Source organism: Eptatretus burgeri, chromosome 10, assembly GCF_056783735.1.
Source record: "Eptatretus burgeri isolate ZD-2024b chromosome 10, Ebu_testis_v1, whole genome shotgun sequence".
NCBI lineage: Eukaryota > Metazoa > Chordata > Myxini > Myxiniformes > Myxinidae > Eptatretus > Eptatretus burgeri.
Window position 1 is genome coordinate 78,237,820 of NC_140970.1, and position 26,048 is coordinate 78,263,867.

The 26,048-nt window shown below is 45.0% G+C and overlaps 1 protein-coding gene across 8 annotated transcripts in view; it reads right to left on the reverse strand.

Annotated features, from left to right (window-relative positions):
• Positions 1 to 26,048, reverse strand: part of PIK3CD (phosphatidylinositol-4,5-bisphosphate 3-kinase catalytic subunit delta) — a 201,114-nt gene that overhangs the window by 91,583 nt on the left and 83,483 nt on the right. For all 8 annotated transcript variants that reach the window (XM_085899030.1, XM_085899034.1, XM_085899029.1 and 5 more), the window contains 9 exons: positions 25,467 to 25,696; positions 16,356 to 16,538; positions 16,084 to 16,239; positions 15,855 to 15,944; positions 14,964 to 15,218; positions 9,811 to 9,907; positions 8,812 to 8,945; positions 771 to 836; positions 1 to 152 (listed from right to left, as the gene is read on the reverse strand). The exon at positions 1 to 152 is cut by the window's left edge and continues 34 nt beyond it. In XM_085899030.1, the coding sequence (XP_085755156.1) occupies positions 1 to 152; positions 771 to 836; positions 8,812 to 8,945; positions 9,811 to 9,907; positions 14,964 to 15,218; positions 15,855 to 15,944; positions 16,084 to 16,239; positions 16,356 to 16,538; positions 25,467 to 25,696 (1,363 nt within the window). The remainder of the gene's footprint in view (positions 153 to 770; positions 837 to 8,811; positions 8,946 to 9,810; positions 9,908 to 14,963; positions 15,219 to 15,854; positions 15,945 to 16,083; positions 16,240 to 16,355; positions 16,539 to 25,466; positions 25,697 to 26,048) is intronic.

Consider the following 26,048-nt stretch of genomic DNA (forward strand, 5'->3'; position numbering starts at 1 on the left):
GCAAGAAGCAGTTTTGAAAGGATGATTGGTATGTCACGACAATCTTGCCGCAAAAACCACACCAAGTCCTTCTCGTCCTCAAACAGTGGGGAGCTCGAGTCACGCTCCGCAATGTCACGCAGCTGTTGCAGGTGAGTCTTTGCACCGTGAGTCTGTCCAGGGAGAAATGTATGTGCTTGGAATAAACAGGAACAATCCCAAAAGTGTAAGTATGCAAGCTAAGCATTCATCTTGAACAGGTATTTCTCTATCAAGACAGAGAGACAGAGACACACACAGATATATATATATATATATATATATATATATATATATATATATATAGAGAGAGAGAGAGAGAGAGAGAGAGAGAGAGAGAGAGAGAGAGAGAGAGAGAGAGAGAGAGAGAGAGAGAGAGGGGGAGAGGAGGAGAGGGGGAGAGGAGGAAGGGGGAGAGAGGGAGAGAGGGAGAAAGATACAGAAACAGAGAGAGGGAAAGACAAAGAGACAAGGAGACAGTGAGACACAAAGAGAAAGAGACACACAGAGAGACACAAAGAGAAAGAGACACACAGAGAGACACACACAAAGATAGAAACAGACAGAGAAGACAGACAAAGACAAATAAAGAAAGAAAAACTAAGAAAGAAAGACAGCTCGACTGATAGAGGAAGAGGGGGGAGAGAAAGGGGGAGGATGTGTGTGAGAGAGAGAAAGAGAGAGAGAAAAACACAACATAGACACATGAGTGTAACAAGGGCAAGGAATAAGAGAAGAAGAAAATAACTTACTGCATTCGTATTGATATGTCGACTCAAGTTGGCAACTTTCAATACATCTGCAGCTTTCTCCAGCACCTGCGGCAAAGACAGTCAGTCAATTACACAACAGGCAACACATCTAGAATGTAGTTGAACATTTCTCCATTAATTCTCCCATTGAAATTTCCATCAACATTGTACGGAATCACCCGAGAGTTGGCTTCCCCCAAGCTGGAGTAATGTCTCATTTCAAAACAACACCTGTGTACCAATTCACCCCATTCATTGTACGCTTGAGAAACGGAATAATAACTTGCTGTTACAATTTAGAACCTGATTAGTATGGTCTTGACATGGTGAAATAAGTACCTCCACCACCGAAGGTTTGTCTGTCTGTCTGTTTGTGAGCAGGCTATCTCAAAAAGTTGTGGACAGGTTGAGTGCGTGACAAGGACGAATTTATGAGATTTTTGTGAAGATCCAGATCCAGATCCAGATAACGGATACGATAATTTTTAAGTGATTCTTCACTTTTGAAAGATTGGGTCAAAAACGATACATAGCATGATATTTCAAAATGTTGTGGAGTAGTGATGACAAAACTTATGCCTGGTGTTGGCTTAATGGTTTGGGTGGTGGGATTGGGATCCTGGGATCCTGAGTTCAAATTCCACTTGGCTGTTGAATTAATACCAGGTGGGGTTGACTCTGCCTGTCATCCTTCTGAGGTCGGCAAAATGAGTACCAGCCTGATGGTATACTGCGTCGGAGTGGCGACCCCTCCAGGACTGTGCCCAATAGCCCAGGAGACTGTTTAGGCAGCACCAACGCTCTGCACAGAGGATGGTCCCAATGTATGTATGGATGAGAAAACTTGCTGGATGAGTTGGGTAGGTGACAAGAACAAGCCGATTACAATTTGGTTCAGATCCACGCAGATCCGGCCGATCAGTGGGATACAAAACATAAACTGTTCAGCCTGGCTGAGGTATGAGCTCCACCGGATGATGCTGTTCTGGGTTCAACATATATTGCAACTGCACTACTTACAGACATGAAAAAAATGTCAAAGAAGATCGCATCTTAAGGGGTCACATATTTCTTATGTACTCCTGGAGGGTGGGGAACTAGGTTGAGAACACTAAAAGTGAGAAAAAGGAGAGGATGGAGGATTATAGGAGAGAGAAAGAATAGGTGGGTGTTTGAAGAGTGGGGATGGGAGTCAAATACATTTGGAAGGAGATAAAGGTAAAGGGAGGAGAAGGCAGGCACAAGTTAAGCAGACAGGTATGTGGGAGTAAGGTGGGTTGGGGGTCAGGTGGGAGCACACAAGGAAGTAAATAAATTCTGCCATATTTAAATATATGAAAATAGAAGACCACGAAGGTGTAAAAAAATTGTTTTTCACTCGAAATACATTCTCCCTGTGGGAGCGACAAGGGGGAGGGGGGAGGCGGGAAGGGGGCAACTGCAAGTTTGTATTAGCCATCCTGACTTATAGTGCCTTCAGAAAATATTCACATTCACACCTCTTGACTTTTGTCACATTTTGTTGTGTTACAGCCTGAAGTGCCTTTGGTAGCGATTACAGCTTCAAGTCTTCTTGGGTATGTCTGTATCAGCTTTGTACATCTGGATTTGGGGATTTCCCCACATTCTTCCTTGCAGATTTGATCAAGCTCTGTCAAGTTGGAGGGGGAGCATTGGTGAACAGCAATCTTCGAGTCTTTCCACTCAATGGGATTCAAGTCTGGGCTCTGGCTGGGCCCCTTAAGGACTTTCACGTTCTTGATGTAAAGCCATTCCAGTGGTGCTTCGGCTGTATGCTTGGGGGTCATTATCCTGTTGGAACGTAAATCTTCACCACAGTCTGAGGTCTTTTACACTCTGAAGCAGGTTCTCCTGAAGGATTTGCTTGTATTTGGCTCCATTAATTCTTTCCTCTATCCTAACAAGTCTCTCAATCCCTGGCAATGAAAAGCATCCTGATAGCATGATGCTGCCACCACCATGTTTTATGGTGGCAATGGTGTTAGATGGGTGATGAGTTGTACTCGGTTTCTGCCAGACGTAGCGCTTTGCATTCAGGCCAAAGAGTTCAATGTTTGTCTCATCAGACCACAGAATCTTTTGCCTCTTGCTCTCAGAGTCTTTCATGTGCCTTTCTGCAAACTCCAGGCATGCTGTCATATGCCTTTTTCTCAGGAGTGGTTTTGTCTCGGCATTCTCCCAAATAGCCTACATTTGTGAAGTGCTGTGACTGCAGAGATTGTTGTCCTTCTGGCAGGTTCTCCCATCTCAGCCAAGGAACTGTGGTTATGTCAGAGTAGTCATTGGGTTCTTGGTCACCTTCCTGACCAAGGTCCTTCTTGCCCATTGCTCAGTTTGGTTGGATGGCCAGCTCTAGGAAGAGTCTGGGTAGTTCCATATTCTTTCCATTTCCTAATGATGGAGCTCACTGTGCTCTTGGGAACTTTCAACACTCCAGAAATTGTTTTACACCAGCTTCCTCAGATCTGTGCCTCCTCACATTTCTATATTTGAGTTCTACGGACAGTTCCTTGGACTTCATGGTGGAGTTTCTGCTCTGACATGCACTTTCAACTGTGGGACCTTATATCGAAAGGTGTGTTTCTTTCTAAATCCTGTCCAATCAATTGAATTGGCCACAGGTGGACTCTATTCAAATTGTGGAGACATCTCAAGGATGATCAAAGGAAATTTGATGCACCTGAGCTCAATTTGGAGTGTCATAGCAAAGGGTTTAATACTTATTGATGCAAGACATTTCAGCTTTTCATTTTTAATTCATTTATAAACATTTTCTAAAAATATGTTTTCCCTTTGTAATTATAGGGTATTTTGTGTCGATCAGTGACAGTTTTTTTTAATTTTATCCATTTTAAATTCAGGCTGTAACTTAACGAAATGCGACAAAATTCAAGGTGTGTGAATACTTTCTGAAGGCACTGTAGTGGATCATTTCCTTGCACACTCTGCATTCCATCCCACGAATCCAACAAACAGACAAATAAATATGTTTCAATGCATTCCAGCCACATCTATGATTGTTATAGTCCAACGAAAACTCTAGTTGAGAAAATTTATGCGATTTTGAATGATTTTGTACAACTTCCGGGAGTTTTATTTAATATTTTGCGATAACATCCAGTTTTCAAGTTATTCCGTCCAGTGATGCAAGAGTGCATTGGCAGGTTATGATAATTCACCCACTTGTGAGAATTCACCACTTCCACATAAAAGTAAAATTCTAAGTTGGAGGTGGCCATCCCAACTTAACAGAGCATTCCCATGCACACCCAGAGTACAACCACCACTTTTCAACTTATTTCTTCCAGCGGTTATATAGCATAAATTACAGAGGACTGATGTAAATTTCCCAGGTCATTTTCGATCCTACAAGGTTTTCATACAGAGATACTATTATAATACTGTAAACCAATGGGGCTGGTAATACACTCACACTGAAAGCATAACGAGGAGTTGGATTTGATCTAAAACTTGGACCAGTAATACAGCGCTACATGATACACATTTACACAGAGAATTTGCTTTTTAGTGAAACAGATAACATAAAACAGATAACGGTTATGGCCAGAAGACAAGCATAAGAAGATAAGCATAAGGTTTTAGATCTGTGGAGCTGAAGGCTTTCTGGGGGGTAGAAAGAGGTATGATGGGGAGATGGCGTAACGGTGCAGATAAGATGAGATGAGGGTAGGGCGGGGAGGAGACATGGAGCCACCCTGGGGAGGGGAGGGGGAATGATCGCAACTTATTGTTGATCAGGTGAAAACTCCTACACAGACGAAGGGGATAAAAATGAGAATGGTGGATGATAATGTGCAGAAGGATGAAAGGGAAGGGTGGGGTGGTGGGGAAGAGGACGATGACAAGAATGAGGAACAGCGAAGACTGGAAGAAGAGCTGGCAAACAAAATAGAAGAGGTGACATTGACACCACTCAGGGAAAGACCACAACTGTATAGAATATTAAACAACAAATAGAAAAATAAACACGACTTAAGAGAACCAACCGAGCACTCTATAATGGTACCAAAATCATCCCCATTAAAGGAACTCAACAACGTGAGCTTTTTCAGCGGCACTGCTCATTCAAGAAAAGGTAACCCAGCCCCTATGGACAGAGATCAGGCACCACCATGGAAACGGAGACTAGAGACACAAAGAGAGCATCTGAGAAAGAAAACAGGACAAATACAATTCATCAGAGGAAATTGAAGCCCAAAGCTAATGAGAGGAATCCAAAGAATAAAAAAAAAACAATACAAAATTGGAAATAGAGACTGAAAGTAAACTATAACTAGAAATGACAGCAAGAATTATAAAAAAAAAAACATTTTAAAACTCCCGCAAATTAACAAGGGGAGAAAACAAAACCGCATGTTTGAAAATAACCCAAAATATTCTACCGCCAATTCGGGAAACAAAAGCAAAATGTATCAAATCCCCACAATGAAGAGAAACTTGAAAATTTCTGGAAAGGAATCTATGAGGACCCAAAAGAACACAATGAGAAAGTGAATTGGATATAAAACTTTGAGAGAAAAAAAACCCCTAACCCCAAGGTGAAAAAAAGGTGGAAAAAAAATAAATGCCCCAGAACGAGCAGTGCCACTTTGATGAAGAAAAAACAACCAGCAAAAATTCCAAACTTTTTTTTGTCCTGGTAAAACTTTTAAAGTTTTTTAAAACTTTTGTCCAAAAAGTCCTGGTATGGATGGAGTTCCAAACTCCTGGCTAAAGCAACGAGATTCTCTCTGCAATCAATATGTTCAAGCATTCAATGAACTTATCCAAGGGGCAGAGGTATTGGATGAGTGACTCACAGAAGGTAACACCTTCCTCATCCTAAAATCAGAGGAAATGCTACCACCTCACAAGTATAGACCAATAACATGTCAACCAACAACATACAAACTTCTGACAAGAATCATCACAAAAACAATGTACCACCACCTAACACAACAAGAAGGCCAGGAGACAGAACAGAAGGAATGTAAGAGAGGATGGCTACAGAACAGACCATCTACGGTTAAACAAGGCCACACTTGAAAACTGTGAAACCAGAAGAGCCAAATTGTCCACAGCACAGACGGACTACAGAAAAGCTTTTCATAGTGTTCCACATTCATGGATGATAAAATACATGCAATTGTACTCGATCAGTCCCAAAATAAGCAAATTGATTGAGAAAGTAATGGAGCTCTGGAACACCACAATTATATTACAGCACTCAGAAGGAAAGATTGAAATACCAGGGGTGATGATATGTCATGGGATCTTCCAGGGTGATAGCCTTTCACCCCTCCTGTTTTTCCTGGCCCTGGACCCACTGAACGGCCTCATTAAAGAGCAAGGACATGGCGACACCATAATTTCCAAGAAGAGAATTCCCAAAGAAACAAGAAAGGTGACATATCTACTGTAAATTGATGATTTAAAACTCTTTCCATGAAATGATGAAAAATTGGCGGCACAACTGAAATGAGTGAAACAGTACTCTGACAACATTCAAATGGAATTTGGCCTAGATATGCGTGTCAAATGCACATCCATGCAAGGTAGACCAACAAGAACAGGCAACATAAAAATTGACACAAATACAATACAGGAGCCAGAAAATGAAGCATCTTCCAAATACCTTGGAGTAAAAGAACGCCACCAAATTTGTCACAAACAAATGCGAAAAACAATTACCAATGGCTTTAATAAAAGTTAAATTACCAATGGCTTTAATAAAATGGCAAGACTTAGTCACTCAGACAAGTGTAGGTTATGCAAGCTAGAATCAAAAAGCATGAGTTACCTCCTCTCAGGATGTAAAAAAATTAACGCATGTCAGAACAGCTGCACACACAAAGGCACAACAAAGTATCTGGATTAATCCACTGGCACATCTGCAAAAATTTCAACGAATGGAAACATCAACCAAGAGTGATAATTGAAACCAAGGATGCTCACGTATGACCTGATGATCCCATCGAGTGTGAACATCTATATGAAAAGATAGCCGTTTGTGTGTCTTTCTGTCTGTGTGTCGCCATTTTTCTCAGAGATGGCCAAACGGATCTTCATCAAACTTTCAGAGGTTCATCAGTGAGTGTCAGGGAGTGTTTTAGGCAAAAAGCACTTTTAAAATTTTGAAAAAAAAAGTTGGATTTTTTTTTTTTTAATTGCTCTATAATGCCTAAGTCTTTGCAGCTATGTGAAAGGAAATATTAAATGAATCCTGACACCATTTCAGGGGTCGAAGGAAGTGTTTTTGGCCCCCACAAAAAAGAAAAAATTGCAAATGCAAACAGGCTGAGAACAACACCAGGCAATGCTGGGTACCCCTGCTAGTAGAAAATAAAGCATTGCGATCAGATATATATATATATATATATATATATATATATATATATATATATATATATATATATATATATATATATATATATATATATATATATATATATATATATATATATATATATATATATATTACGTACTTTGTTACAAAAAAGGCATTGCTAATTGAGGTGTCAGTACCCAGCGATTTTGGCCAAAGCAATACAAAAATCAAGAAAATGACCAGATAACACGACCTCAAAAATGAAGTCAAAATATCTTGGAAGCTGAAGAATGCCAAAAATTGTACCATACCAGTGATAATTTAGAGTTATTAAATAAACAGGAATAAAAAAGAACCTCACTGAGATATTAAAAATGATCCCTGGGAATATTACTATAAACAAACTGTAGTTGGAAGCTGTCCGGGACTCGGTGACGATCCAGAAAAAAGTCCTCGGAACAAAACTTTGAGAAGAAGAAAAACTTCAAAGCTTGGTTCATGAATCACGATCCTTCAACAAGACGAAGGTGGATACTTCGAGTCCTGGGAGGACTCCATTCCACCCTCTGAAACCCGAATTATGGGGATAACAAACAATGACACACATTCACACAAACACACACACACACACACACACACACACACACACACACACACACACACACACACGGTTTCAAGTAATGTGAGGAAAACTCATCTCACTAATTAAAACAAAAAAGTGCTCACGATGCAGGACACTCCATCAGGATGATACAGAGGTGGCGGATTTACATCCACAGCTAAAATCCAGATGGGTTTGATTCGTGACCCAAATATAAACTGTTGGATTGGTGTTGCGCAGGCAGGGCGTTGCATCACAAAGTGCGTCCTCCCTCAAATGGACATTAAGCTGGGCCCCATTTGCTGGCATTAGTTGGTGGATGTTAAAGATCCAAATATAGATCCGATGCGTTTCACACAGAATAGATTCGTTATCACCGGCACCATGAACAAACTACAAATTCATGATCTGATGGGAAGACAAAGGCAAACCACTCAGTGTAACAATTGTCATGCAACCGCTTTGCCTTCGAGCAGAACACCAGAGACAAAGAGAAGGACAAGACATACACAGATACACTGACAACTTTACTCCTCCTGGTATCAACAGAAGCTCTTTACCCCGGTCATGAACAATGGATGACCACTTTCTGGAAGGCTATCTGCTTGGCACAAACAATGACAGAAATGGGCACCCGTACATCAAAAGTTTTGATAAACCATCCAAACCAATGGTCAGGTTTAACAAGTTTCAATTTTTTTTTTTATTTTGTTTAATGTAAATGTTTCAGTCACCAGAAATCACTCCTGGCAAACGTTTTCATTTCATGACACCATTGGCCACACAACCAGATGACCTATGCACCTCAAATCCATTTCGCTTACTGTGGCACCTGCTCAACGTACACCTACTCTCGTGCATTTTTCAAATGTTTTTACGACTTTGCCTTTAAAGTTTGCGCTGTTTCCCCGGCTGTATAATACTGTGCTGATCACGTGTCACGTCTAAAGGTTACTGTAATTTGCATGTGTACTTTGCCAAATCTAATGGCGAATATCGATTGGATTAAAGCATCCAGGCAGCTTTACGAGTGCATTAATCATTACACGAGGAACTTCACTCCATCTTCAAACAGCGAGATTGAGACGTACCTTCTCATAGGGGGGATAGAAGAGAGGGGAAGAGGCATAATGATGGAAGGAAATGTTTAAGACAGTCGAGCCTTCCTTGTCTGGGTTTCCCTGCACTGTCCCCAGAGGATGTAGCATCTCTTCATCCATCTCATCTGCACACAAACAGTGAACCGTGATGAAGAGTGCTTCAAATACTCGGTACAAAAAGTCGTCCTTAGTGTTATGCATCACGTGTTAGGTTGATGAAGTAATAAGGCCTCTGATAAATATCAAGTTTCCTTACACCATTTTTGTTTTGTTTCAGGAGTTAAAACAATGGCATCAAATTCCAAGGACAAGCCGTGGCAGAAAGCTTCAGGAAAGAAGACGTATAAACTCTTGTTACGTCACCGTTAACGTGGACGGAAAACGCACATTCACCCCACCAATACATTTTGACAATTCTTCCTGAAATAATTTCTGCTGTAAATGCTTAAGGGTGAGAATGATGCGATTGTTAAAACTATTGCTTCGTGTCAAGGACGCTGGACTGTAATCCGAAAGGGTGGGTGTTCAAATCTGGTTTGAGACAACAATCAAGGATTTGGTTTCTATGATTCTGATAAGCGAGCTAAAATTCCGAAGCTGCTACGAAACTGTCAAATATAAACCCAGCCGGCTCAAGAATAACCATCAGGCACGAGGTCATCTGCGTGGATCGGATGATGTCATGTACACGTGAGGGCAGTCAGTTCACATTTTTGCAGTTGAAATTTCATGATTCAGGACAACTAGGAATGGAAACTAAAATGCCAATTATGAAAAAAGGCAATGCTGCCCAAATCCCCAAACTAGATTTGGATAAATTGAAAATTACATCTTTCTAACAGAAAGAAGCTCTGGGAGCTGCAACAGGTAGCGGGCTCAGGTGAGTGACTCCTCACAGCACAACTTCCCAGGTGATATACTGTACATAGCAAAGGTCAGAACAGAACTCAGCAAAAGCCATTTTTAACAAGTCCTCCATGTAACACACACCAGGAATGGATGACCAGGCATGAAGCATCACCTCCCCAACACGCAGCTGGTCCTTGTAGTCAAACAGCATGGTGTTCACCCACACGATGGGGTAATCCTGCATAAAACAAGCCACCAGTATTATTGTCATCCATGTTCCTGCTGCACAAAGTCAGACGTTTAATGGACAGGAATGTACAGCACACAAGCATGTGCATGCACGTGCACACACACACACACACACACACACACACACACCATAGTCACTTTAAAAGAAAATAAAGATTGTCTTGGTCACTGCATAAAACTTCTCAAACTTTCCTAGTTTGCCTTCAATTATTTCCATATTTTTATTTTTTTTCTATTCCTTCAATGCACATGATAGTCCATTTGCCAGAGAAGTAACCTTGTTGTCCTCAAAAGTGTATGGTTTTATGGTGGTTTCTTGTTCACAGGCATACATAGACAAAATTAAGCTTGGTTGCCCGGATGGCAACCATGGGGAAATCTGTTATTTTTGCGCAAATACAAGATGGCCGTCATCGACCGGGCTGAAAATATAACTTTTTAGGTAATGAACTTAAAATTACACGAGACATCTTTTTCATATAATTTTGGCATGAGGAATCAATATTTAACCTTATTTTTGTGATTAGAAGTAAATTTGAGGTCAATGTTCGAGTTCCTGGCAATTGTTTGCCGTGTGAGATACATTTTGAATGACAACAAGGTCACTATTCTGACAACTGGACGCTCACATACGACATGAATGCGAGTTACTAATTCATTGTTTTGTTTTTACAGATATGGCTGATTCAATGTGCATTCTTCCCGTGTGTCATGGTGGAGGGGAATTGAATAAATTCGCTGATCAAGGGATCAAGACATTGATCTCCTGTGCCAAAGCCCGTGGAGATGAAGAGCTACGTGCAAAACTACAGGACATTGTTGATGGTGGTGGTGATGCTGTTCGCATAGAATGTCACAAAGGATGCTACTGTACTTCCACATCAAAACAAAAAATTGAGAGACTTCATAAATCACAGAAAAGAAAAGCTGAAGATGATTGTGTTACAGTGACAACAAGATCTCGCACACAGGCAACAGGCAGTGGTGCGTTTGTTTACAAACGTGACTGCATTTTTTGTGGCAAAGAATGTTTACCTGTTGATGACAAACATCCAGAAAGATGGGATCGTGTTCGTCAGTGCATGACGAAAGAAAGTTTTGACAAGGAAGGTAATCCCATCCCAACTATGAAAGATGCCATCATTAATGCTGCTGAGCAACGTAATGATGAAGTAACGTAATGGTCAAGTTACATATTGGATATTTGGTTGATCTCCCTGCGGCTGAGTGCAAATACCATGTACGCTGTGATAACAGTTTCATGACAGTCCCTAAATATGCTGATTTGCCAACTGGTGCTGCAGAAGAAAGTGCCCTAAAGAACGTCATAGAGCGCATGAATTGTGACAGGTCAAAGATGTGGAATAGCGTTGAACTGCATTCCCTGTACTGTGATCTTGGTGGCAAACTCACTTGACGTGATATATTGAGCAAACTAACAGACTGCATGAGTAAGGACGTTATGTTGGTTCGGGTAGATGGATGTGCTACCATTGTTGGTTTCCGTGAGTCCATTGCTAACCATCTGAAAATGGTTAAAGTGGATGATGCAGATGAGAGGAGTATCGATTCTGTGGTAAGGCAGATCAAGGAGGAGGCACACTCAGTCAAGTACAACAGTGCCAATTATGACCTCTCAGAATTTACACAAGCCAACACAATCAAGGCAACAAGCCCAACTTTACTGAGGTTGATTTCAGACTTGGTGTCTGGTGGTGAAATGACCAACAAATCTCAAGGCCTGAGCCAGTCAATTTAATTCAAAGTCATGTTACAGGTACCAGAAATCAGACAACATTAGGACTGGCTGTCAAACTACTGCACCGCCATGGCAGTTCTGATCTTCTAAAGCTCCTTCATGAACATGGGTTCACAACGTCATATGATGAGTGTTGTGATAATAAAGTGCCGTACTGTAATTGGTGGCAACGGTAATTGGGCGGATGTGGCAGCACTGTATATGAAGGTCAATGGCTGGTGTTGACACGTATACCACGTACTCCGTGGAAAGTCATGCTGGAACAGTAATGGTATGTTATATACTATATTAGGAATAATGTACTCTGAGGAATGTAATTGGGATTAGAGTATGGAGTTTAACTTCGTTATTATGTGATGCATATGTGGTATTTGCCTTCAGTACTATGTGTACTAGTTATTGTATTTTGTTATTCTTACCCTATGTATATTTATGTTGTTGTAGATATGCGTATGGGTTTTGGGAGAATAAACCCGATCGAAAAGGTCTATTGTTGATTATTACAACAATGAGGTCCTGAGATTCAGGAAATCCGCTGCTCATTTTCTCGGTGACAATGCTCAGCTTCTCCACCAATTCATGGGTTTGAGTAGAACTGTTGGCGTGATTTTTGCCTGGTTTGATAATCTTGATCTGCAAGTGTTCACGCCTAATGGTCGGCGCACTACTCATGTCCTCTCACATGAATTTCAGCAACCCCATCCTGCAGGCATTCTTGAGTATGGGCATGCTCACCCAGGGAAGAGCGACCTTATTATCCCACAACTGTCTAAGAAAGCTGCTCAGTCTAGGACAAGTAGCAGTTCATCAGGGAGCCTTCCTCTGCAGCACCACACTGGGCCATCCAAAGTGACCCCCCTGGCTGTGGATGCAACCTCTGGATTCTCCTACCAAGGAGTATGTGCCTGGCAAGCTAGTTTAGCTGCTGCACAGGAAAAGGACATGAAGTGGCTAAACACAGTCAGCACACAGGTGAACGCCATGGAATGGGGTGGGTTCAACAACCAAGAAGCATTCACCAGTCATGCAGAAAAAAAGTCAGCAAGTACCGACATGTTTGGACCCCTTATTGATGCCAACGCTTCTCATCCAGACACTGTAGTGACTTCACTGGAGTATCTTCAGAAGTCATTGACTGATATGGGAATGACTTATGTCCACATCTCTGTGGATCACCAGCTCTACATGGTGGCTTGCCAAATCAAGTGGCATGACGTTGATCGCTTTAAAAATGTGATTCTGAGGCCTGGGATAATGCACACTGTGCAGTCCTTCTGTGGTTGCACTGGCAAACTCGTGCGTGGGTCTGGTGTTGAGACTCTCATCAGTTCAGCATTCGAGGGCCTGGCAGGAATCATGAGTGGCAAGTCCTGGGTTCGATCAATGAGAGCCTTCCGGATGGTTTCGACTGCCCTTCTCATTTCCTTCCTCACCACATCTACAGACAGTACTCGCAAAATCAGCTGATCAGCAGGCCCCACCTGAACTTGACATTACAAAATATGGATGGGACATCAGAGATGGAATCCCAGTGCCAGCAACTTCTGCTACTCCACCAGCCAATTTGGACCTCATGGATGTTGTGCGGTGTGGATGCAAAGCAGAGGGGAAGGCCTGCAGTACTGCAAGTTGCAGTTGTCACCATGCAAAGATCTCCTGCACGCTATACTGCACTTGTGGTTGCAGTGACAAGTGCTTCAACCCACACAAGACTGTGGAGGACAGTGAAAGTGAAGTGGAAGAAGGGAGTGTCGAAGCAGAACTGGAAAGAGACGAGGATACGGAAGGGGACGAGTACAATGAATGGGAATGAACAATACGTAAGTTGTCTACGAGGCTCTATGTCCTCTGTTCCTAAGATGTCCAATATGATGACATGACAATGTGTATGCTTTCTGATTATCAACATACTGTTGTGAACCATTCACGACTTCACTTTTGCATTTGTGTTGCATAATTTTCAGCAGAAAATAGTCATGGACATTTCATGTGAACCTCTATTTATTCCTGAACGTAAAAAATAACCCCAAAATGGAATTCCTCCTGTCAAAATCATATGGAAAAGAGGTATTACACAGGATTATATGTTAACCGATTAAAAACAGCCCCATCGTCTGACCTGTAGCGGCCATCTTGAATTTATGCAAATTACAGGAGTTCCCCAAGGTGGCCACCCTGGCAACCAACCTGAATTTTATTAATGGACCCATGTCAGTCCAAAACAATCATAAAACCATACACTTTCCACATCAACAAGGTTGACAATGGAACTCATAATAACGGCAAATGGACCATAAGCCTGACTATTTACTCCGGCGATTATAAATGTTGGCAGAGTATCGCAAGGAAATATGAGGAAATATCCACACAGGAGGCCATTAGGCCCTTCATGACCGTGCTATATCCATCCCACCCCCCATTCCACCACCTCTCTTTTCCAACCATAACCTTGTCATGTCAGCCAAACACCAATCCCACACACACCATTAATCTAATCCAACCCAACATCCACTCAATGGAAAGGTTGGTGTTTAAGATGCATTTCAAATTCCTAACTGCACACAGATTCTGACGAATTTGATGAATGGAAACATCATTGGAAGAAGAGCTCAATTGGTGAGTCAACATTGTGCTGTCTCCACTGACTTCAAATTCCAAGAGCGTCAGATGTTTTTCCCAAGCACTCGATCATTGCTGCTCTGTGATGCTGTGAAATTGCATGGAACTTTACAGAGTACGGTATGTTAATATCAACAACCAATCAACACAAACTTTGTTAGTGTTTCAGTATCCACGATTAGTCATTAGTTATCCAATCACTGGTGTGAAAAGTGCACACCCACTGGCCTGCATCTGTCAAACATCAGAGTGCATGTCCCATTCAAATGGCAATATGATTGGACAGAAAGTTCTGGAAAACAGGTGATCCAGTGACGTGAATATTTCACGATCTCAACAAGCACGTGATGCTCATTGATGTTGCACAGACTGGAAGCATATCGGAAGCGGATTGATGTTGCCTAAGCCTCACACAGCCCAACGTTTGGGCACCGCATCAGCGGCACGACTGCTCCTCAGTGAAGAAGCAACTATGTATTTCAGAATTTAATCCCAAGGGAATCCGAAAATGACAGGCATAAAACGGTTGTCTTGAATCCACAACTCCTTAATTAAGAGTGGCCTGCATCAGCAAACTTTGCAGAGATGGGTGAGAATTTTACATCAAAATATCTCCTTAGTTGAGTAGCATTGATTGATTCAAAATGGCTGAATGGAGAGAACGTACCGCCTTGCGTGCCCGTTTCATGGTGTTCTTGCCCTGAGTGGTAGGCCTTCCTACTTTGCTCCGCCGAGTCTTGCCTTCTCCCTCAGCATATAGCACCAAGCAAAGGCGCGCCATCCTTGGCAAATCCCCCACCTCGATATCAAAGTCCAGGACATCCTCTCCCCAGTTCGGTTCTGAGCAACCGGACACGTCCCGGCTCAATGCTGGCTTGCACAGCAGCTCACCGCCGTGAAACAGGCCCGCCTTTACGACCAGCTGCACAGCAAGAACCGCACAATGATAAACACCGCACATTGGCCGAGGCATAGAAATTGTCTGAGGTTCCTGGGGAATTCATGATCAATGTGGAGTTCGAATTGTGGTATGCATCAAACAATCACAACCACAGCGACAAATAAATCAATAATAAATAAAAAAAGACTCCAAAACAAGAGGGAAAACAACAACAAAATAGCATCAATCGAAGACATGCTGGTGATTGTCACAAATGGCTTAGTGAGGACACTTCAAGCATGAGAGCTAGTGAATCCGATGGAGAGAGAAATCTATCAGTGAATTGATCATTCATGAAGCTGTGGTGAGGAGTCGGGGGTGAGAGGGGGGAGGTGATGCGATTGAGAAAACTTACCGGTACTGGGGGGAACGGTAGGCAGGAAAAAGCAATAATGTGAACTTCATTGGCAATAATAACAGCATCTTCAATATCGCTTGGTTCTACAAAGTTAAAATCCTTAGAATTGTACAGTAAGGAAATTTACCAGTGACCATAAACTCAAGCTCGACATTTTTTTTTTCCTCACTTCCTCTATGTCTCTCCATCCATCAGCCACCACTGTGAAATAAGCGAGTGTTCCACCTTTGGGTGGTCCCACACTGCACGCAACCAATCACCTTCATCGAGTCGTCGGCATTCACTCGACTACAGCTGATAAGCTTGATGCGAAATGTCGAAGAGATGTCCCACAAGGAATCGTTGGCCTCCTGCAAGGAGCACCCAAGTGGTGTGTCATTCGCTTGTGGCTGAGAAACAGAATTTTCATGCGGGAAATAAAAATGCATATGCACTTTGGTGGAAATAACTACACCAGCGTTGAACAAAACGCAATCACAAGGAACTTGCCCGATTCTTCACGGGCAGCGGAGGTGGTTTTTCAGACTGGTGACAGCATGACGCCTTTTCAAGCTCACGCTCCGGCTCCAGCAGCAGTTGAACAGAAGTGTCCTGTACCATCGCCAGGCATGGTTTCCTCCCGACGTAGATGCAACTGCGCACATACTAAGGGATGAGAAGATATGAGGAAACGCGTTCCGCTGAGTTCAACGTTTCGACAATACAAGAGAATGAGCAGCAAGAAACTAATGGAGTGAAACCAATGAGATTTGCACATTAACCTTGAACTGGTGCAGTGGATGTTCACCATATACGAAATCGGTACAGCCTCGCACGCAAAGCACAAACTTGTCAGGATTGTCCATGTTCTTCTGGGGGGCGTGTACACTTGCCCACTTCCGCAGTGCCTCCACCTTGAGTTGATGCGGTGTGCAGCATTCGTTAACCAGCACACTGAAGCTCTCCTTTGAGACACATGCAGGAGATCAAACATCATCATTGCAGCCACATCACTCGGCGGTGCAACTGCCGGGCACTGGTCGGTATGCAAGGAATGGCTCAGTTATTCTTCACAGGCACAAAGTCAACCGCTTTCGCATATTCATATAAAGTCACTTAAAAACAAATAAAAAAAATGCATTCATTCATTTTTTTGTGCAAGAGGCTGTTTTATTTATTCATTTATTTAGTTGTATTTATAGTCGAGGCTCGTGGTTGGAGCTCGTGTACTGAATGGATCAGGACATAACAAGATGCAAAAGCAACAGTAAAGCAACTGGGCAGGAAAGGACACTTGGGGTGGACAACATGGATATAGAAGGGAATTCCACGGAGGGAAAACTGGAAATTTTGAAGGAGAAGGGGTAGAGGTGGGGTTAACAAGGGAAGAAAAGATAATGGTTTGGGAATGGGGACAATCTGAGATGGTAGTGAACAGCTGTTTTGAAGACCTGGAGGGAAGGATGAGATTGAAGAGGATGTGGAAGTTAATTCCACAGGCAGAGAAAAAAAAAGTAAAAAAAATCAGTGTAGGTGAGTAGTGATCCTGGATTTATGTAGATTCACCAGAACAGGGGAGATGGTGGACCGAGTGTCACGCAGAAACCTGGGGGGGGGGGGACAAGGCACAAAAAGAGCAGAGGGCACAAGACCAGAAAGTAGGCGGTAAAAGAGAGACCACCGAGCGCCCATAGACTCAGCTTCATTGCAGAAGATTTGATAATCTTGAATGCCTTGGTTTCTGTGGCATCAAGCTGAGCAAGGTATGAGGCAGGGGAGCCAACCCAAAGGGGAGAGCTATACTCCATTAAGCTGTGGATAAAGGCCTTGGAGGTGAATAGGAGTGCAGATGTACCAAGAAAGGACTTTGTACGACAGTGGATGCCCAGTCAGCATCTGGCTTTGGAGGCCAATTTTGAAATGTGGTTTGCCCAAGAAAGATCATGGCTGATAGAAGATCCAGGAGTATGAATGACTGAATTTCCTCAAGAGGATTGTTAAGAAAGTGGAATGGGGGGGGAGGGAGGAGAGGGTTGCGCCAAACAGTCCTTTCGGAGAGAGATAGTGAGAGTGTGAGATTTATCACAATTGAAAGACATATTCCAAGTGTTTGACCGGTTTGTGATTTTGTCAACATCTGAAGAGAGTGAAGAGGTTTAAACCTGCCTGTCTGAAGGATGAAGGATGTCATGGCAGAGGATGGAGTCATGAGCAACTAGACAAAGAGGATTTTCCAGAGATTCAGAGAGATCATTGATGAAGATCAGGAATAGGACTGGGCCTAGAACACTGCCTTTGGGCACTCCAGCCTTGACAGGGAGAGGAGCTGAAGGGATTGCGTTGAGTGCCACACATTGGCTACTGTGCTGTGTCACGTGATTGGGTTTTCGTATATCATGCCTCGCCCGCTAGGGGTGGCAGGACTGTGCTTCTGGCTGCGCAATAAAGCAGAGTAGATGGTGGCCCGCGTGCTTCTTGCGTCCCGCCGCACCTAGTACACACTAGTTGGTGACGAGGATGGGATCATACGGACTTATGCCCGTTTTCGACGGGGACGACTTCGAATCGTTTTCAGAGCAATTGGATTGCTATTTCCACGCGAACGATGTGGTCGACGACAGCAAGCAGAAGTCAATCTTGCTCGCTTCGCTTTCGCCGGAGCATTATCGGCTGCTGGGGGACTTAGTGGCACCGAACAGGCCCCGGGATGACGGGCTGGCGTTTCGGGACATCGTGGAGAAAATGAAAGCACACATGGCGGTTGAGCAGACTCGTGGGGATGTTCGAGCCATCACCGGCCACGCGGGGTCGCGAGTGCCCCGGGACGCGCGCACGACCTTCGATGCGGGTCGGACGTCGCCGCGCGGCCACGCGTGCGGCGGGGTGACCCCGCAGACATGCTTGGGATGTGGAGGTCGACACCTGCGCCGTGCATGCCCGTATAAAGGCAACGTGTGTTTGAATTGTCACAAGGTGGGTCATTTGGCGCGTGTGTGCCGTGGGGCTTCGGCCACCGTTAAAGTCGGGGACGGCGATGTGCGACGCGACTCGGGGCGGAACCAGCGGCCGGTGTTGAGCCTGGGTTCAGTTGGCCCGGCGACGGCGCGCCCGATGACGGTGGAAGTCGAAGTGAACAAAACGCCGATCACGTTTCAGGTCGATACAGGAGCAGCGGTGTCGCTCATCGGCGAACAGACCGCGCGTAGACTCAACGGCTTGAGGCTTATCAGGTCGAACCTCGCGCTGTTCACGTACACCCGCGAGAAGATAACGCCAGTCGGGATGGCAGACGTGTCTGTGCGGTACCAAGGCCAGGTCGCCACGCTTCGGGTGTACGTCGTACGGGGGAGGGGGCCGTCTCTCCTCGGCCGAGATTGGATGACCCGCATCAGGCTAGACTGGGCCGCAGTTAACCTTGTGCAACCCGTGCCGAGCCAGTGGGAGGATCAGTTGGAGGAGATTCTTCAAAGACATCAACGGTTGTTTAGAGACGACCTTGGGAAACTCAAGGGCATGGAGGCGAAACTCTTCTTGAAGGAGGGGGTGGTTCCTCGGTTTTGTAAACCGCGTCCAGTGCCGTATGCTCTGCGGGACAAGGTCAAGGGTGAACTGGATAGGCTGGAGGCCTGTGGAGTGATCGAACGGGTGTCGTGCTCGGACTGGGCCACCCCGGTTGTCACGGTGCTGAAACGGAATGGGGACGTCCGATTGTGCGGGGACTTCAAATCCACGGTTAACCCGGGGCTCAGCGTGGAGCAATATCCATTGCCGTCAATCGATGAAATATATGCACGGTTGGCGGGGAGTCGATACTTCACGAAGCTAGACCTGCGTGATGCATATTTTCACCTGCCGATGGATCCCGGGAGTAGCGAGCTTTTAACAATCAACACGTGTCAAGGACTCTATCGATATACCCGACTCTGTTTTGGGATTGCTTCGGCTCCAGCTTTGTGGCAGAAAGCCATGGATCAGGTTTGCATTGGCCTGCCCGCTAAGACCGACCTGGACGATGTACTCATTGCGGGGAAAACGGCGGACGAGCATCTAGCGAACATTGCCCGAGTGCTGACAAAGCTAGAAGCGTGCGGCCTGCGCTTGAACAGGGACAAGTGCGCGTTCTTCAAGCAGCGCTTGGAATACCTCGGGCACATCATCACACCGGAGGGCTGTTGAAAGGTCCTCGGAAGGTGGAGGCGATTCAGCGCATGCCACCACCTCGCGACAAGACGCAGCTGCGCGCGTTCATTGGCATGGCCCAGTATTACCAAAGGTTCGTGCGCGGGCTCAGCTCACAACTTGCGCCGTTGACGCGGTTGCTCAAGAAGGACGAGCGCTGGATTTGGGGGCCTGCACACCAGGCGTCGTTCGACCGCGTCAAGCGGCTGCTCACAGAGGATACGGTCCTCGTGCACTACGAGCCTGCGCGTCCGCTCCTATTGGCATGCGACAGCTCTGCATATGGCATCGGGGCAGTGCTCTCCCACAGGATGGACGATGGTTCCGAGCGGCCTGTTTGTTTTGCATCCCGGACCCTGTCCACAGCAGAGCGCGGATATGCCCAGATCGAACGGGAGGCTCTCAGCATCGTCTGGGGTGTGCGGAGGTTTCATCAATATCTGCTGGGACGGCATTTCATTTTACAGACGGATCACAAACCACTTCAATTCATCCTAAGACCCGAACGCGGAGTGCCGGTGGTAGCAGCCGCGCGAATACAGCGGTGGTGTCTGTTTCTGGGTGCTTACGATTATGATATTCAGTTCCGAAGCACCGAGAAGCATGCTAACTGCGACGGGCTCTCACGCTTGCCGTGTGCGGAGGGTCCACCTGCGTCTGAGCTGGGCGACCGGGTCGACGTGTTTGCGCTGGACCAGGTCCAAAGCGGGCCGGTCACGGCCAGGCAGGTCGCGGTGGAGTCGGCTCGTGATCCGGTGCTCGCCCGTGTCGTCCGGGCGATTTCTACGGGGAATTGGAGCGATCTGCCTTCGACACCGGCTTTTCAACCTTTCACGTCACGCGCATCGGAGCTATCGTTGGTCCAACGGTGCATAATGTGGGGAATGAGGACCGTGATTCCACCGAGGTTCAGGCAGCGGTGTTTGGAAGAACTGCATGTCAGTCACCTGGGCATCGTGAAGACCAAGAGTCTTGCTCGTAGCCTGTTGTGGTGGCCGGGGTTGGACAAAGACATTGAGCAGTTGGTTAAGCGTTGCACCACGTGCCAGACAGATGCTGATAACCCGCGTCGAGCTTCGGGTCTCTGGCCTGTGCCAGACCGAGCTTGGCAGAGGGTCCATGTAAATTTTGCGGGGCCGGTTAATGGCAAGATGTTTTTGATTGTGATTGATGCATTCTCGAAATGGCCGGAGGTGGTAGTAATGCAACATACTTCAGCAAGCATTACGGTAGAGAAGCTGCGGACGATCTTTGCTAATAAAGGGTTGCCGGAGATCTTGGTCTCTGATAATGGTCCGCAGTTCATCGCGGGTGTATTTGATGAGTTTATGCGCCAGAATGGTATTCGACATCTAAGGTCCGCACCTTATCATCCTGAGACGAATGGCCAAGCTGAGTCGTTTGTTAAGATGTTGAAGCGGGCTTTGCGCAGGGGGGGTGTTGCACCTGTGCAGACGGTGGTCGATGTTTTTTTGCTCCATTACAGGAACGCAGTTCATCCTGTCACGGGTGACTCACCTGCTATTCGTCTCTATGGACGGGCTTTGCGGTCCAGGCTAGATTTGCTGCGACCTGGAGGGTCGGTGAGTGGGGCTATGTCGCGTCCGACGCGGCTGCGCAGCTTCGAGGTGGGGCAGCGGGTGATGGTACGCGATTATTTCCACGGTTCCAAATGGGTGCCGGCGGTGGTCTCTGGGGTGCTGGGGCCGGCGAATTGCATGGTGCGGACTGATGGTGGGGATGTGTGGAAGTGGCACGTGGACCAGATGCATGATCGCTGTTCAGCGTCACCCCCCCCCACACCTCCCCGAGCCGAACGTTGCGGGGCCCCCACCGGTAGTCTCGCCAGCACCTGACGTTGTATCGCCGGGACTGGCTGGGCCAGCGCCGAGGGGGTCTTCGCCTGATGCCGTCCTACCCGGGGACGTCGAGCAGGCTGGGCAGTCGGGGGTAGCTGGTGTTGCGGAAAGTGCGAGTCCGGCGAGGATGTCACCTCGACCGAGCCGGGAGGCGTCTGAGCCTGGGCTGTCTGGTGGCGCTGCCCATCCGAGGCGGGTCAGGGTGCGGCCGCGGTACTTGGAGGATTATGAGTGTTGATGGGTTTCCGATGGTCATGTTGTGATTATCCGTTCGTTATGTGACGGGTCATTTTACGGGGGGAGGAGTGTGCTGTGTCACGTGATTGGGTTTTCGTATATCATGCCTCGCCCGCTAGGGGTGGCAGGACTGTGCTTCTGGCTGCGCAATAAAGCAGAGTAGATGGTGGCCCGCGTGCTTCTTGCGTCCCGCCGCACCTAGTACACACTAGCTACAAGAGTCGAGGAAGTCAGAAAGCCATTTGTGGAGTTGGCCTTGGATGGCATAAGCAGAGTTTGGAGAGTAAGGCAGGATGCCAGACTGTATCACAAGCACCAGATATGTCCAGAGAGACGGCCCTGATCTCATGTAAGTAAGACACAAAACTAATGGCTCAAAGGGATCAGAGATGCTTAAAACCATGAAATTCGAAAATTGCCAGGAATTTGGTGTTTGATTATGGTAAAAAAAAAATCCACAAGTTCACGAGTTTAAGGGGGTTACAGACAGCTTCAAATGATCATATACAATAGCATTCAATGCCATGAAGAAAGTATATTGATAAAACTACAATTGTATTCAATTGCAGAAATATAAATGAGGAGGGAGGAGGGGGAATTTAAAGGAGATTATTGTATTTTGATTTAAACCAAAAACTTCTAAAACGGTCCAAATGGAAAATAAAACCAGAAAACACAATTTGAAACTTGCCGTGAGTGTATCAATGGATATACCTCCGCCCGCCTTGGGACATCAACCCACTGTTAAGTTTGATCTCAATTAAAGATCACATGAAAAATTAAAGGTCACATGAGAAAAGGAATGCGAGAGAGAAAAGAGAGCTAAGTAGAAGCGAGAAAACATCAGATGCTTCAAAATGTAGTTTGTGATCTGCAAAATCATTTTCAAAGGGCACATGACCTTTGAGCTGTTGAACCCAAAATTAAATTAGTTCATCTTTGTATCACAGTCCATATTTGTACCAAGTTTGGTTGAAATCCATTCAGTGGTTCACAAGTTATCGTGGTCACAAAAATCTGTTACAGACGCGCACACACACACACACACACACACGGACAGACTACCAGAAAACACAATGCCTCCAACGCCTTGGGCTGCAAAGGAGTAAAAAGCCTTGCCACATGAATAGACCTCAAACTGAGCAAAAAGAGGTCCAAAATAGTTCAGAAGAGAAGATAGAGAATTTTGGATAGAGAATAAAAAATTGTACTCGTACTCGAATTTGTACTTCAGGGTGAATTTTTTACTTGAAAACCCTAAATAATTCCCATACACTAAAAACTATAACAGTTATGAACTGAACATTTTGCGTAACTGTAGTCGAATGTTGCAGAAAGACGTCACATGATCCTGAGAGTTATCAGGTATCACATGATTTATTACATGAACCCGGCATCCATCCATCAGGACCATAATCCGGACAGAGCGTCGGTGGTGCCGAAGCAGTCTCCTGGGCCATTGGACACAATCCTGGACGGGTCGCTACTCCGACACAGGATATTTGAATGGCTCAGTCGTCCAGGCAAGCTGGTACTCATTTTGCCCACCTCGGAAGGACGACAGGCTGAATCAACCCCACCTGGTATTAATTCAATGACAAAGTGAGATTTCAACTCAGGACCCGAGGATCCCAAATCCGCCACTGCAACCATTAAGCCAACATCAGGCATACACGACCGGGCAGTGCGTTTAACGATTTCACTCGGTCACGCCATCGGGCTCACTGTGGAAGAGCGAACACGTGTTTCTCATCGAATGCTGCATCAATAACGTATTCCTTCGAGAATGTCAAATTGCATTTAAAAGTTGTTTTGGTGGTCATACGAAACCTTCAGTCAATGATCTGGAAACGAGTGAAGCAGTTCAGAGAAACAGGCTACGTGAAAGCTAAAAAGCACATGCGCCAGCCAAGTGTTGTTACACCAGAGAAAGTGCATGAAGTGCGGGAAAGAATGGAAACAAGCCGAAGAAATCACCGAGACGTTTAGCACAACAAGCTCACTGTGCATATTCCAGTGCAAGGAAGCCAGTTAAAACAATCAAACTTTATCCCTGCAGAATTCATACAGAGCATCAGTTTACTGGAGCCAGATAAAGAGAAACGTGTGGCCGACTGTGAGTGGCTCCAGAGGATGGTAAGAGAATAAGACAATGTTTTGGATGTTACGTTTTATACAGACGAAGTATTGTTTCATCTTTCTGGGCATGTAATTTCACAAAACACTCGTTTATGAATAAGTGAACAACCTTATGCAAACTATGAAAGGCCATTGCATTCCGTGAAAATTGGTGTTTGCTGTACCGTAAGTCGGCAAATAATTATTGGCTCAATTTTCTTCACAGAAGCAGTAAACTCAGAACGTTACGTCAACATAATCCATGAGTTTCTTGGGCACCTTACAGAAGATGAAATCAATCAAGGATGGTTTTAGCAAGATGGTGCCACGAGTCACACTTTGTGATGCAGCGTGAACTCTTTGGTGACCGTGTAGTGTCCAAGTCGTTATGGCCTCCTCCATCTCGAGATCTTACGTCACCAGATTTCTTTTTATGGGGATATTTGAAGGATATATAGTGCATGCTACAAATCCACACACTCTTGGTGAATTAAAATCAATATAATCAGCGACGCAATGAGCAATATTCCCCAAGAAATGCTACGCCCTGTGTCGGACAGCATGCTGTGAAGAATGAATTTGTGTCCGCAACATGATGGTGGACACTTTCAGCACTAAATTTAAGGTAATCAATTGCATGGATCATGTCACGTTTTTCTGCAACATTCGACTACATTTACACAAAATATTTGGTTCATAAGTGATGTCGTTTTTAGTGTATGGGAATTATTTAGGGTTCTCAAACAAAAAAAATCAAAAGTAAAAAAACACCTTGTAGTATTAGTAGTGGTAGTCGTGTAGTCATAGGTGCAGTAGTAGTAGGAGTAGTAGCAATCAAAAGTAAGTACAAAATGTTGCAGTCGAGGTGGTAGTAGTAGTAGTAGAAGTAGTAGTAGCAAAATAAGTTGAAGAAAAAGATTAGAGGACTTTTATCGAAAACCACAAATTTCACAACCAGTGCCTCTCAAAACAAATAACTGATCAGTACAAATTAACCCATTCCGTGCAAATCAAATATTTCTATATTACCAGAAATTTTGCAATAAATTTCCAAAGCCAAGGTTTAGAAAATGTGTTCGCAGTGGAGACGGTGTATTTATGAGAGCAATCATGGACACTGGTGACAACAGAGAGGTAAACGAATGGTTGTTATCCAAATGTGACCCCGCCGTCATGCCGTTGCCTTTTTACCATTTGTCACCTCACTTTTCCACGAGCCTCGATCTTGTATTAAAAAAAAGAGAAGTAAAAAGCAGAAAGAAAGGATATGAACATTTTCACGTGATGTTTCAGTAGGGGTGAATGTAGGCAGTGTTGCATAGAGCTCTGTAGGAAATAGCAAAGCCCAAAGGAGTATTGAAGTTGGAGGGGGAGGGAGAGATGTGGCCTGAAGCTTCGAGGCTTCAATGCAGTGATAATTATTGGTCAGACAGAAGAAAAGGAAGCACAAAAAGAGGTAAGTGGAAGAAGTGGTGAATGATGTGCACATAAACCCTGTACCTGACTGCTCTCGAAGCTCAGATTGACAATGAGCCCACCGATGGGCAAGAGGGATTTACACGCATCTGGCAGACGTTCCGTGGGCTCAAGATCAGGTGGGTGGCTGTAAAATAACCAGTCTTGCCATGACATCTCCTGACGGTCTTCAAGCGTTTTCTCGCAAAACCTTCGGGTACTCGCTCGGAAATCATCCACCTCAGAATGATTTAGTGCAGAGAAGTCGTGCAGGCCTGCAAGTGGAGCAATAATGTCAAATGAGAGGGATCAATAAGTCAAAAGGTCAAGTTCATTTTTTTTTTCAAGCGGGGTCACGTGACCTTGTGTGCACTCAACAAATGATAGTCAAATTGTATTAACTGTAGATCAAGCAGAATGACATTTTTGGGAAAACCCAATCCCTCGCCACCACTTTCCCGTAAAGAGGCTGCCGGCGATGTCATCATTTCCTGCACAAGATGGCCCGAGTTTGGCGATAAAGAGAATGAGGCATGACAAGTCCCCATATACAATGCACACATTTTCTGCCAGATTCAGGGGAAGCTGTCAGGCTCAAGACAAGACGTGGTTGCACAGCAGCTGCAA